The sequence below is a fragment of the Bison bison genome, unplaced genomic scaffold (genome assembly GCF_000754665.1).
Source record: "Bison bison bison isolate TAMUID 2011002044 unplaced genomic scaffold, Bison_UMD1.0 scf7180017864249, whole genome shotgun sequence".
Taxonomy (NCBI): domain Eukaryota; kingdom Metazoa; phylum Chordata; class Mammalia; order Artiodactyla; family Bovidae; genus Bison; species Bison bison.
Window position 1 is genome coordinate 1,922,934 of NW_011494821.1, and position 14,016 is coordinate 1,936,949.

At 43.4% G+C, this 14,016-nt stretch overlaps 1 protein-coding gene across 7 annotated transcripts in view; it reads right to left on the minus strand.

The window, feature by feature from the left end:
* The window catches only part of KIAA0753 (KIAA0753 ortholog), a 66,574-nt gene that overhangs the window by 15,343 nt on the left and 37,215 nt on the right, over positions 1–14,016 (minus strand). For 6 of the 7 annotated variants that reach the window (XM_010847444.1, XM_010847438.1, XM_010847441.1 and 3 more), the window contains 7 exons: positions 13,536–13,702; positions 11,783–11,902; positions 10,625–10,714; positions 7,409–7,487; positions 6,270–6,353; positions 2,813–2,998; positions 955–1,036 (listed from right to left, as the gene is read on the minus strand). In XM_010847444.1, coding sequence (XP_010845746.1) covers positions 955–1,036; positions 2,813–2,998; positions 6,270–6,353; positions 7,409–7,487; positions 10,625–10,714; positions 11,783–11,902; positions 13,536–13,702 — 808 coding nt within the window. The remainder of the gene's footprint in view (positions 1–954; positions 1,037–2,812; positions 2,999–6,269; positions 6,354–7,408; positions 7,488–10,624; positions 10,715–11,782; positions 11,903–13,535; positions 13,703–14,016) is intronic. The other variant, XM_010847445.1, reaches the window with a different exon arrangement.

Genomic DNA, 14,016 nt, shown 5'->3' on the forward strand with positions numbered 1-14,016 from the left:
CGGGCAGCCTCAGAGGCTGGAAGGAGGCACCAGCCCTGCCAATCCCTTGCTTTTAGCCCTTTGAGACATTCAGACTTCAGACCTCCAGGAATTCGTTTGAGAATAAATTTATTTTAAAACCACTACATTTGTGCTATAACTTGTTACTAACTTAAGCTTGTTACCCTAGCAACAGGAAATGAGCAATAGATAAATTATAAGACATCATGCTAAATCAAAGACAAAAGGTTAAATATGTGTATGATTCCACTTATATGAAATTCCAGAATAGGCAAAATTAATCTAAAGTTAAAAAGCACAGTGGTTGGCTGGGTAGGGGGACACTGACTGGGAAGGAGCACAGGGCGATGGAAGGAGTACGGGTAACAAAGATGCACCCATTTGTCAAAGCTCATCCAATAACACAGTTAAGATCGGCATATTTCATCAGATGTAAATTTTATCTCAAAAGGAAAAAGAACCCTAAGTAAATATGAAGCTCCAGTTGCTGATACACAGGTTGAAATGTTTCGGGTAAGATATACTGATATCCGCAACTTACTCTAAAATGCACCCAAAAATAACACGAATTGATGGGTGCTCATGTGTGCTCAGCCATCTCCGACTCTTTGCAACCCCATGGACTGTAGCCCACCTGGCTCCTCTGTCCATGGGATTTCCCAGGGAAGAATACTGAATGGGTTCCATGCCCTCCTCCAGGGGATCTTCCCAACCCAGGGTTCAAACCTGCGTCTCTTGTGTCTCCTGCATTGGCACGTGGATTCTTTACCACTGAGCCACCTGGGAAGCCTGAGAGGCTAAGGAGATATATGATAAAGCAAATGTAGCAAGATTTTAATTGTAGAATCTAGAAGATGTACATATGAGTATCCACTGTACAATTTTTTTCAACTTTTCTGTATGTGTGAAATTTTTCACAGTACAATGCAGAGGGAAAAGTGGGGAAAAACTCACCGTTTTTTTCTTCTTGCATCCAAAAATGAGGATCGGTATATACAATTTTATTATATCTTTGGCGAACTGTCTCCTGGTATTTCTTTAAAAAAAAAAAAAGATTAATTTATGCGGAAAAAAATTAGTTCATTACAAACCAGAGACTAGGAAGGTTGTAACAGTCCAGCAGACATTTGATACAGACACTTCGCCAGCAAACAGGCACCTCCCAGGCCAGGAAGTGGTTAGCTCATGAGGGGAAGTGTAAAATAAAATGAGGCAATTAATCCATACTAATTAATCTAACCTGGACCAGAACTGCCCACTAGAATCTGAATTGATGATGGAAATGTTCTATTTTTGCCCTGTCCAATGTACTAGCCACTAACTATTGACCACTGGTAACGTAGTGATGTATTTAATTTTAACTGGTTTACATTAAATGGCCATGTGTGTAAATAGCCGTGTATGTAAACAGCCATGTGTGTGGCTACAGACTACCATTTGGGATACTTCAGGTCTAGACAGTTACCCCCAAGAAGGGGAAATCAGTTACAAGACTAGAATAAACTACACATTTTTAAATTGTCAAAAACCAACTAAATGTTGTCTTGCCTATGTTTTTGGTTTAGCAGCAAAGCCAAAATGAGATTTCATCCAGGTGGAGTTAAAATGAAAATTCTGAGCTAGGAGTCAGGGACCCGGATTCTCAGCTCCGCTCTGGTGGAAATTTTTGGGTAGCCTTGGCCACGTCACTCACTCCCTTACTGTATCTAAATTTCCTCCTCAGAACCATCCAGGGCTTGGTTTGCATAATGTCTGAGGTCTAGAATTCTCTACGAGCATTCTAAAGCAGTGTCACAGGAATTAAGAAAGGTAAAGCTATCTGTGGTTTGCCAGGATCCAATGGGAGGAGAGCAGAAGAGGCAACTGGGCAGCATTTATAAGCTGAGGGACGAAGACGTTGTTGGTTCCATTTGTAGGACTGGGCTCTGGTCCAGCGTTTTTGGTATCACATATCAATGATGAGTTATGTGTCAGGTAGTATACAGACACCTCATACCTCATTTTGTCCTTAAAAACACCCTCACTTAATTAAAAAAGACACATGTACTCCAGTGTTCACTGCAGCACTATTTGCAATAGCCAGGACATGGAAGCAACCTAGATGTCCATCGACAGATGAATGGATAAAGAAACTGTGGTGTTTATATATATACATATACACACACACAATGGAGTATCACTCAGCCATAAGGAATGCATTTAAGTCAGTTCTAGTGAGGGGGATGAACCTAAAGCCTGTTATACAGAGTGAAGTAAGCCAGAAAGAGAAAAACAAATACCATATATTAACACACATTTATATATTTATAGGGAATCTAGAAAAATGGTTCTGACAGGAATGGACACAGTGGGGGAAGGAGAGGGTGGGACAATTTGAGAGCAGTACTAACATATATATGCTACCAAGTATAAAACAGACAGCCAGTGGGAAGCTGCTACACAACACAGGGAGCTCAACCCAGTGCTCCGTGATGATGAGAGGGGCGGGGTGGTGTGGGGGTGGCAGGGAGGTTCAGGAGGGAGAGGACATATGTATACTTATGATTCACGTTGCTGTATGGCAGAAACCAACACAACACTGTAAACCAATTATCCTCCAATTAAAAAATAAATTAAAAAAAGCAAAACCACCCCACTTATCAGAAAGGGTAAGTGACTTTATGAAGGCTGCACACTTGGCTGACAGTCGAGCTGGGATTTAAACTGAGGACCAGGTAACTCTGATGTTTTAAGCTACAAAACCATGAGGAGGAGCTGTGCTCAACAGAAGCCAGCCACCAGCAGCCAACTGGAGCTGCCACCTGCAACCTACTTCCATTTCCTCCATTCGGAGCATCATCGTCTCCAGATACGGGCTGTCCTTGCCGTCCCCTAAGGTGGCTAAGGCATCAGACTCCCAGATCTTAGAGTGAGTCATGGGCCAGTGCTCATGAGTGGTATTTTCCAAAAAACCATCCAGCTGATGAATGTTACTGGATTCGCCATCAACAGCTGTAGCCTGCGAAACAAGCAAAGGGGGTGGAAAGGCAATATGAAGACAGCATGAGACTCATACACACCAACTGTGCGATGATACAACAGGCATTTCTACACTAAACCTAGCCTCTTCTAAGTCAGTAAACATTGATAGCAAGACATCAGGACAGTCAGGACAGTTTCTACCACAGTCATTTCAGTAGTTGCATCAACTGAGTAACACCATTAATCTCCATGAAAATTATTGTTACTACCTGTTTTGCCAGCTGGTAAAGCAAGTATCTGCCTTGTGCTAGACTCAGAAGAATGTCCAACTCTGCACATGTCATGGGGCTTCCCTGGTAGCTCGGTTGGTAAAGAATCCACCTGCAATGCAGGAGACCCCGGTTCAATTCCTGGGTCGGGAAGATCTCCTAGAGGGCATAGCAACCCACTCCAGTATTTTTGCCTGGAGAATCCCCATGGACACAGGAGCCTGGCGAGCTATAGTCCATGGGGTGGCAAAGAGTTGGACATAACTGAGCAACTAAGCATACAGCACATGTCATATTCTCCAGAGGACACACCTACACTATTCTTTTTCAGTTCAGTGCTTTGTAAAAACGTCTGTTCACAACATCACAGTTGATGGTTCTTGTCTGTTTGAGACTTTCTACCACTAACCTGGGGGCTTCCCTGGTTGCTCAGACAGTAAAGAATCCGCCTGTAATGCGGGAGGCCTGGGTTCAACCTCTGGGTTGGGAAGATCCCCTGGAGGAAGGCATGGCAACCCACTCCAGTATTCTTGCCTGGAGAATCCCCATGGACAGAGAAGCCTGGTGGACTACAGCCCATGGGGTTGCAAAGAGTCAAACACGACTGAGCGACTAAGCACAGCACAGCACCCCTAACCTGGAAGAGTTTCACCAGCCTTTCTTGACTTTGTACCCTTTACATTGAAAAAGCACTTTACGGCTTGCAAAACATTTTTATATGTGTTGTATTTCTGTTGATTCTAATATGTGTCTATAATCTGCTCTGAAAGAAGCTTTTTAACAAAGAACGTCTGCTGGGGAAATGATCGTATCAGGCTCTGGAAGGAGACATTTCTGGGACCCAATCCTGGTTCTGCCACTGATAGGCCTCAAAGTGGGGGCGAGTATACTTAACCTCTCTGGGCCTCAATCCTCTGGTTTGTAATATAGAAACAATAACCCTACATTTCAGAGTTATAAGGATTATATGCGCACTTGTACACTGGAACACTTAAAAAACAGTGATTGGCACGAAGAACGGTTACCGCCATAGTAATTATTAAAACCTTTTAACGGTTTACAGAAGAAAATACATTAATGACCAACAAAGAAATGTTCAACCTTGACCAAAGTTAAAGAAATAAAAATCAGCTGAATAGCCAGTACAATAAAATTACCAAGAAATCTAGAGTTAACTAAACCAATAATGCAGGTCTAGTTAATTAAGATGTATGTATCTGTTATTTTCATTCTTAAGAATCAAATATCAAGAATCCTGTGAGATAAGGAAGGACCCAATGAGCTGATATGAAAAAGATCACCAAAATATAAAGAAGCTGGATACAAATGAGCATACGGTACCCACTGGTGGGGAGATTTTACATGATACTTTTCCTGAATTGTTTGCCTTTTTAGCCAGGTACAGCTTTTAATTAAGAGAAAACCTTACACACTTCGGAAAAATGTATTTCATGCGCAAGTTCAGTTAATGACAATAGTAGCAGCAGGAGACAAATATGCCATAATGGCACCCTCCCAAAATCTATTTCCTGACACCAGGGATCATCCTGTCTGCAAGCAAATCTACTGAGAGCTAGAGCTGATTTGCAAAGTGCAGCAAACGTCTCCTCCCTTTGAGAGATGAGAATTCTGGGTATCTGGGATCAAGGTCCCACAGCTCTTTTATAAGTTAACACAGCAAAATATCTCTTTTTTAACTTCATCATGCCAACTTCAACAAGTTTGCTTCTATTCAGTTATTTATAAACACTGACCCTCAATGGTGCTGCCAGGGAAACTCTTGTATGGTGATGCTAAAGTTTAACAGCAGCTGAGAATGGTAAATACTGGACAGAGTTACTTTTCCTTTTTAAGAAATTGTATTAAGGCCCATTTAATACCTATATCATGCATGGTTCTCATGTACAAAGCTGATCATTTCTAGTAATACTCAAACATGCCTACTTCACTGACAGCATTTATGACCACTTCATTTCTCTTTCCTATGAAAACACCACATGAGTTGCCTCCCTAGATGAGAGGTGAGTCTCATTACTTTTCTAGGGAAAAAGGCATCACTGGTGGCTCTGCAGTACAAAAGACACAGCCATCACGCACTTGGTCTACAGAGCCATATGCAGGGTTTCAGCTTCCAGTCTCAGATGCCTTACCTCCCATGAGATTCTGTCCTAAAATACTGGTACAATAAAATTACAACTGCAAAAATTACAGAAATATGCCAAAGCTGAACTATTGCTTAATAATTAGAACTGGGATATATCCTTGGGACCGACCATCTTCCTGTTGCTCAGGTCGCTGGGCTGCTGGAGCTGCATCCAATTTCCTTCTCACTCTGAGCTCGGCCCTTGCTCGGCCCTTCACTTGCTCTGAACACAGAAAGCAGTAACTTCTCTCCGCCCTCCACGAACAGCCGCCCGAGGCAGCCTGCACCTTCCTGTCCCTACGCCGAGGTGGAAGGGCAGGGAGGACAACATTCCCACAAATGGGGAACACACGTCCAGAGGAAGAGCACAGGGGCGGACAACCACACGCCATGCTTTCATTTCTCTCAAATGCTGTCATTTGTTCCTGGGCCACCTTTGGTCTCTGCCAGGCCAGATACTGGTCATTACTAGGCACTCAAAACATGCTTGCCTAACAATACACGTTAGGCCCTCAGTATAAAGGAAATTAGGCCAGTAATGAGCAAAAGTAGGCTGAACGAGAGGAAATGAGGGCAGTCATTGTTCTGCCGAGGGCCATCAACATTCAGGCTCATGCAGTCTACCCACGCTCTGTCATTGGAAGGAAAGCAAAGAGCCGCTGACAAAAACCTGTGGCTCAAGAGCTTTCTGTGAGCTGTTCACAAGGCTCATGGAAGTCATAATGCTAAAGATACACTGTAGCATTAACATGCCAGATGTGAAAAACCTCCACCCTCGGGAGTGGGGCAGTCTAGTGTCTGTAGGGTCATCTATGTGTCATTTTTCCTTATTCCCGAGGATATCATCATGTAATAATCCCAGTGTCAGTCCAGAATGCCAGCCCCACCACACGCACCTCCTCTGCAGGCTGGGCTGTTGTTGCAATTTCTGATGGCTGATCCTTCAAATGAGTATCTACTTCCAGAGAAGAATTGACTCTCTATTAAAACAGACAAGCACACTCATGAATTATGAAAATTTACAACCCATATTAGTACAAATGAATTCTGCTCCCAGAATAACTTCTGTGTGGAACTGTTCATCAGTTTTAGCTATATTAGGCTTTCTGTGGAAATTTAAGCACTCTGTCTTCATGAAAATAAATGCCATGTGCTGGTCTTGGCTTTCTGCCCCTTTTCTTCCCTCAATTTTGAAACTGTTATCAGAGTAGCTGTGTGTTTTTGTGCAAATTACTCAACTTCTCTGTTCCAGTTTCCTCATTGACAAAATAAGGAGGTTGAATGGTTTGGCCTCTATGAACCCTCCCAGTTCTATACTTCTGAGATTTTCATTGACTCTAAAAATGATTTAACATGTCTCAGACCAAGAGATAGAGAAGTTCAGTGCCCTACTCAGAGACCCAGAATGTTGTTCACTCCATTTAAGATTCTAGTGCTCTTCCATGGCTTCATCTAATCACACGAACAAGAGCATTCCTATTTACAGGATGGATTTACAGGGTCTGGCCATAGCATTCAGCTCACTACTCAGAGGAAGATGGCAAAACCTACTGGTGATGCTCTATACAATTTCATCTCGAAAAAAGCACTAATTTGTGCACAGAAGCTGTCCTCACATTTCTCTCCTCTGGAAAAAATACAGCAAATCATTCCAGATCACTGAGGTGAAAAAGCACAAAATTAAGAGTGGAAGCAGTGAACTGAACACTAATGCCAACAATAGCTTTATTTGATTAGGAACATAAATTGCAATCGAAACTCATTCCCTAAATGAAAATCTCACCTTTCGCAAAAGTGGTACTTTCTCTGTCCTCCCCATCTTGAACCCTCATCCACAAAGGAAGACACATCAGTAGTGTGGGTGCCCGAAAGGGGCCCTGGCAGCACTGTGCCCACACCACGACACACAAGCAGCAGTGCAGCTGCTGACTGCCGGACAGACACACAGCCCCGCAAAGGGTCAGTGTGACCTCTGGGGCAACACTTTTTATTTGAGAGCTTCCAAAAGGCAAGCATATGGGATGAACTAGATTACCTGGGCCTTGGCCAGGAGAGGCTTCAAACGCTCCAGAACTGCCTTCTCTACCTTGTCTGCTAACTGGGTGGTAGAAACACTATTTAGAAATAAAATTGAAAATTAAAATCAAAAGCAAGAAAATATCCTATTGTGCATATTTATTTACCACCCCAGGCGAAGGGAAATTGAATGACTATAAAACCACAGTGCCGTTCTAATTTTCATACAAGATCCCAGGGGATCTTGTTAAACGTAGACTCTGATGCGGCTGGCCTGAGGGAGGCCTGAGAGTCTGTGTTTCCAACAGGCTCTCAGGTGATGTGATACTGCTGGTCCTGACCCCAACTTTGAGGACAAAGGCTGAGATAACATCTGAAGAAGTATATTAGGCTCTGAGTCCATTTTGAAAGAATAATGGCTGCCTCGAAACAACTATAGAGGGCACAAGACTCAACAAATGAAACTAATTTTGTTCCCTCCCAAACCCCACAATAACAGAATCAGACATAAACTCACAATGACAAGGCACAGGAAATGGTGCTAGTAACTCAAGGACAAAAGTGGTAAGTAACTTCCAACCTGAGAAGGCTGAATTCTAGGGTTGTAATGGGGAAAGCTGAGGACTCACACAATTTGCACTGCTGACTTAAGAGGCTCAAGACTGGGAGCACCAGGTACCTCGAGGCCTAGGGGTAACCTGGGAGGAGGTGGCTTAACTATAAAAGACAAGAGTCAGATGATGTTTGAGAAGTTAGGGTCCTAGGTCCCTTCCCTCCTTCACGCACTGGACCATGGCCTCTCCGCAACTCTGAGGGAAGATGGGTTGGTTGCTCATTCTCGGGAGGGGCCTCCTGAGATGCAACTGCATTGAGACTGTAGGTGCCCTACTAAAAAGAGGGATGCATGGATGCAAGCTGAATGCCTAGGGGTAAGATTCACAGCCTCCTGACCATCTCAGCTCCAAGGACACACAGGTCCTCACTCTCTAGGCAGCAGATCAAAAGACTCATCTCTGGAGAACGTGGTGTACCCCAAAGGAAAGACCTAAACACCTGCATGACGGTCCTTAACCAACAGTTCACCCAGATGACCCTAGTGTAGAGCTCAAGGTAAATAATCCTTTCATTGGATGGTGCTTAGACTAGTCAGATATCCACAAGGAAAACAATCAACCCTGATAAGCATTTCATCTCACACACAGAAATTAATCAAAAATGGGATCACAGATATAAAAAATAAAACTGAAACTAAAAGCATTTTACAAGAAAATATAGAATATCCTTGAAACTTCAGCACTGGTCATGATTACTTAGTTCATAAAAAAGATTTAACTGTAAAATGAAAAAACTGCTAAGCTGATCTTAATCAAAATTTGAAACTTCTCATATTCAAAAGATCCCATTAAGAAAATACATAGGCAAGCCACAGGACTGGGAGAAAATATTTGCTGCACATATTCTGAAAGAGGCCTCAAATCCAGACCTTATTTTTTGAAACTCTTAAAAATCAGTAATTATAAAAACAATAAAAAATGGATACAAAACTTGAATAAACACATCACAGTAAGCACTACCAAGTGTTCATCATCATTAGACTTCAAGGAAATGCAAAGTAAAATCCCAGCGAGATACCACCACGCTCTCACCAAAATAACTGAAATTTTAAAAATCGGACATTACCACATGTCAGCTGGGATGCAGAAAAACTAGAAGGGAACTCCTATACTAACTAACAATGGAAAACAACCCAGAGGTTAATTCACAAGAGGATGTATAAACAGACTGTGGAGGTGTGTGTGTGAACAGTCACACGATGGAATACTACTTGGTAGCAAAATGGAAGACTACACCGGGCAGCCTGCTGTCCCCCTGCCCAGGCCTCTTCCGGAGGTCCACTGCACCTGCTGCATCTCCGGATGCCCCAAACGTGGTAAGCCCTACATCTGCCACGACTCATTCATGATCTATAAACTTTCCGGATGGGCACCTAAAAACTCCCAGAAGTTTAGGAAGGACCCTGCACAGCCTGCTTTCCCCGGGAGTCCTCATCTAATCCCAGCAGCACACTGCCTTTCCAGGTTTGGGCCTGCTTCTCAGCTGTCCAGATGAAACAGTATGCCATTAGGGACACACACAAGGGTAACAGATTTATGAATACAAGAAATGAAAAGATGAAGACAGGAATCAGGACAGTGGTGAGCTCTGGGGAGAAAGAAGGAGATGCAACTGAGGAGGGACCCACAGGGGGGAGTTTGAGAGTAGGGGTGCTGACCTATCTCTTGGTTTGGGGGTGGTGGTAGTTCACAACACTCACCCTCTAACGAAAGGGCCACAGCCCTTCTAACCTGGGAGTGGACGCTCTCTCATGACTGGTGATAGAATGCACAGCTGTATCAATGAGGATTCTGTTCACGTGACTTCAGGGTGACTCTATGAGAGCGAGACAGATGAGCCAACTGCAGCGGTAACAACTAAGCCTGCTCATGAACTTCTTCGTGCCTGGATTTAGGTGGTGACACTCTTGGGGGCAAATGGGAAAAGCAACCTCACTCGAAAACCTTAGGCTGTACTCAAGCTAACATGTGAAGCAGAAGTATCCTAGCAGACTGCATATATATGCCCCACCTGGCCAAGAGACAAGCATCTCCAACGGAAACACAAACAGACATAACACTGGTCTTTCAGATAAAACTCCCCCTAAACTGTAGATATCATTCAAACTGCACACAAAAGAAATACTTTCTAGAAAAAATACTGTGCAAATACACGCAGGCATGCAGACACTCATTCATTCATTCATTTGGTGAGGTCAGGCCCACACAGTCCAGGATGGTGGTGAAACTGTCTGGACCAATTTAAGAATAGGCAAGCATGCACCATCCTTCAGAAGCAAACACATATCTCAGTTTCTGACAACTATCCCTTTCTTCCATTTTCAGCTCATTCAGTTCCTTTGTTCTTCTGGAAGTTTCAGCATCAAGCCAATGGAGCCTAAAGGATACTATCACAGAGACATCCCAACTCTCCTCAAACTAGCCAGGACTCCCAGGGGCTCCCGTCTGAGCTCCGCTGTTGGCTTCTCAGGTGACTTCAAAGAACTTTAAGCAGTCTGACAGACAATAGACATGAAAAGTGTGACAACACCAAAAAACAATCCCAACAAGTTGTAAAAATAGCTAGATGATATAAAATAGGCCTGCTGTGTTTTTCTCTACCTCAGAAAACAGACAGTTACCTCTGTTTTTGCATTTTGTCCATTTGTTCGGCTTTTAATTCTTCTAATTCCTTCAATCTTTTGGAAGTTTCAGCATCTAGCCAAGCGAGTCTAGCAGAGAATACAAAAGTCAGGCCAATTCTGCCTCAACCTGCAGGTGTCATTACCGCATAAACAGACCAGGAGTCAGGACCCCGCAGAGCACCCATCTCGGCTCCATCAAAGACTCAGGAGGTAACTCAGTCTCTGGGCCAGTGAAGCTCTCGGTGTAATGTTCCATGTAAAAAGACATTTACCCACAAGAGCATTCCTGGTTAGCATGCAGTGCCACAAAAACCTGGCCACAAATATTCTCGAAAAAACTAGCCTTCGCTGCAATTAGAACTTCTTGCTCAGCTGTAAAACAATGCTGCTGCTCTATCTTCCAGCTCAGACAAAGAAATGGGCTCCCAGGAGAGCCCTCAAGGCAGAGTGAAGTCAAATAAACACAGTAAGGAAAAGCGAGCTCCTAACAACCTTATTGTATGTGTTAGGGCTTGATGCTTTCAGCCCAGGACAGTGAACAGTATCAAATTATCTAATGGTCCACTTTCACCCTGGCTTCCCCATAATTGCAAGAACAATTCCAGCCAAATGAATGCAGGCAACCTGTTTTCACTGTTCTCCTGTCATGGAATGGCCTCACCTCATCACCCCCTATTTAAAGCCTATTCTTCAAGTCCTAATTGCTTTTCCATCTCCCTCCAGGAAGCCCAGATCTCTGCAGAGGTGTCCTGTCCGCCTTCTGAACTCTCTCAGCATTTAACACTTCAGGTTTCAGGGGACATACACCTTTCTGTCTTACAGTCAGTAACATGTCCTCCCTGTTGACTATAAATAAGCAGGGGCTGCGAGTCTGTCCTTTTTGCCCACCCCCTTGACCCCTGCAAAGGTCTCCAAAGAGCTCACAACTGTACCAAAACAAGCAATTGGTAGACAACTGAAACGCACATAATTTTTGAATGAATTAGGGAAGGAATAAAAGAGGGGCTCACTGTCTAAGCTGTATAATTTGACAGGAAAGTTTAGTAATTTCCATTTTAAACAGCCAACATTATACATGGGCAAGAGGAGAGCTCACTTCAGAATTCCATTTGAAAGGGGGCCCATTTCAAAGATCTGACAAACGCCAGCACAAACCTCACTGCTTCGTGTTCAACAGCACCTCTCAACCGACTGTCCTCTTGCGTATCTTCCTGCTGGAGAGACTGTTCTTTGGTGGTATCTTTGGGGCTAGATTTCGCCTTGAGCCAAGCGGCACTGCAAAACAAGGAAAACTTACACCTTTGTAACCATTCCCTCCACACCTGATCACTCATAAAAGGTGCCAGCTGAGAAAAGACAAGAGTGTCACAGTACTGGTGATCTACGGGGGGGGCTCTACATTGGAAGCTGAATGTGAAGCAGAGTGACAGCATCCAGGATTCAGGTTCAGTGTCAAAGAGAAGGTCCTTTTTGCTTCACAGAAGCAATCACTATTTTAAATGAAAAAACAATTGTCAATTACAGAATAATGGGTGAAATTCAACAAAACCCTGTTCTAATATACAGATTTGGGTCACAAATTATATTTCACATTACACAGAAACTCTGTACCTTTTATCAGGTCTAATACAGCACTTTGAACCCCAAAGCCTTCCCCCTTACCTCCCCTATCTACCACATGTACACTCTAGAAGACAGTGCATTGTATATTTGGTTTGCAATATAAACTCCAACCAACTTCTGTTTTCATGAGCTTACCAACTGAATTTACATCTCTACACTAGTACATACATAAAAACAGAGAATTAAGAGCACAGAAATAAAGCAAAGCAGCACATATATTATGAAATCAGAAGACCTGATTTTAGTCCTGCTACATAAGCAAGGCATTAGATTCTCTGGACAGTTTCTTCACCTTTAAAGTGAAAGCTGATGAATAAGCATAACCGTCCACTGAGAATCACTCAGCCCTCAGGGGACCCCATCCCACCAAGCTTCTCACCACATCTCCTGCGGGCCTCTTAGAAGTGGGACTCTTCATGTCACCTACCTTCTCGCTCGCTCTCCTCCTCATGTGACTGCTTCTGCCTGCCTTCCTGTGACTGTCCTAGCTCCAGGTCCTTTCCACTGTGCTTCTGAGAACCACTGTCCATGGTACACGAGCTCCCATTTTTAACCACTTCCCTGAAGACTGTAATTTCTGCCTCACTGGACTCTGTGCCCCAGAAGGACAATGCCTTCTTCCCAGCTCTGCAGAAGATTGGGCCCTCATTCTCTATGTGCTGTGAGTAAGTGCTGCTGCTGCTGCTAAGTTGCTTCATGGCCCCATGGACTGCAGCCTACCAGGCTCCTCTGTCCATGGGATTTTTCAGACGAGAGTACTAGAGTGGGTTGCCACTGCCTTCTCCTGAATAAGGGTGACAAGGCAGTAATGTCAGCTCTATCCTAACTGTCCTCTGCGTCAGGACAGCATCTATGAGGTTTGTACGGTTTTTTAATTCATGTTGTCTTGACTTGGACTAGGAATTATTTTTAAGCATTCATTCAGCAAAGATTTACTAAATGCCTACTAAGATTGACTACATCAGGCACTGTACATTCAGATATAAGGCACAGTTCCCAGCCTCAAGTAACCAGGATCCACTGGGTGTAGAGGCAAGTGAAGAGCAGCCCTCGAAGTCCACAGGGTACTGGAGTAACCTGTGGGAGTTACTCTACCCACAGTCAGGTAGGAAAAAGGACCCAATGGGCTTCCAGTCAAAAACATTTCATGTATTACCCATCCAAATAAGCTTTTTTCCGTAAAGGGGACTAAGGCCACTGCTTCACTTGCTCTAAGCAATAGGTCACCTTTGATCTGTGGAGGAAAAGTAAGATCACATACCTGAATGCTTGAATTTTTACATACCATTTAGGAGATGCTGGTGGGGATGTGGGGTTTGGAGGTATCCAAGGAGCCCTACTGTCTTTCACAGGCTGTTGGTTCATTTTTAATCTGGAGGAGACAGTTGTCCTTTGCAACCTGCTTTTGCTGTAAGAGGGGATTAGTCTACTTTTTTCAGCTTTGTGGAGTCCCTGCAAGAGATAAATATGAATTATAAAGCCAAATGGATAGCAAAGAAACTGGTTTTAACCTCAGGCTTACTGAAGGTTCAAATGTCCCTATGCTGTTCATGCATTCATTCAGCAAAAACTTAAGTGGAAAGCACTGTTGTAGAAATTTGGGGACAGCACAGATTACACTAAAACAACCCTGGTTGTGGGGAGAGGGGCACACGTGTAAAACTGAATCCCTGGCTTGGCCATCTTTATATATATACATATAAAGAAATATATATTTATATATTTAATATAATTAAATATAAATATAATATATATTTAAATATAAA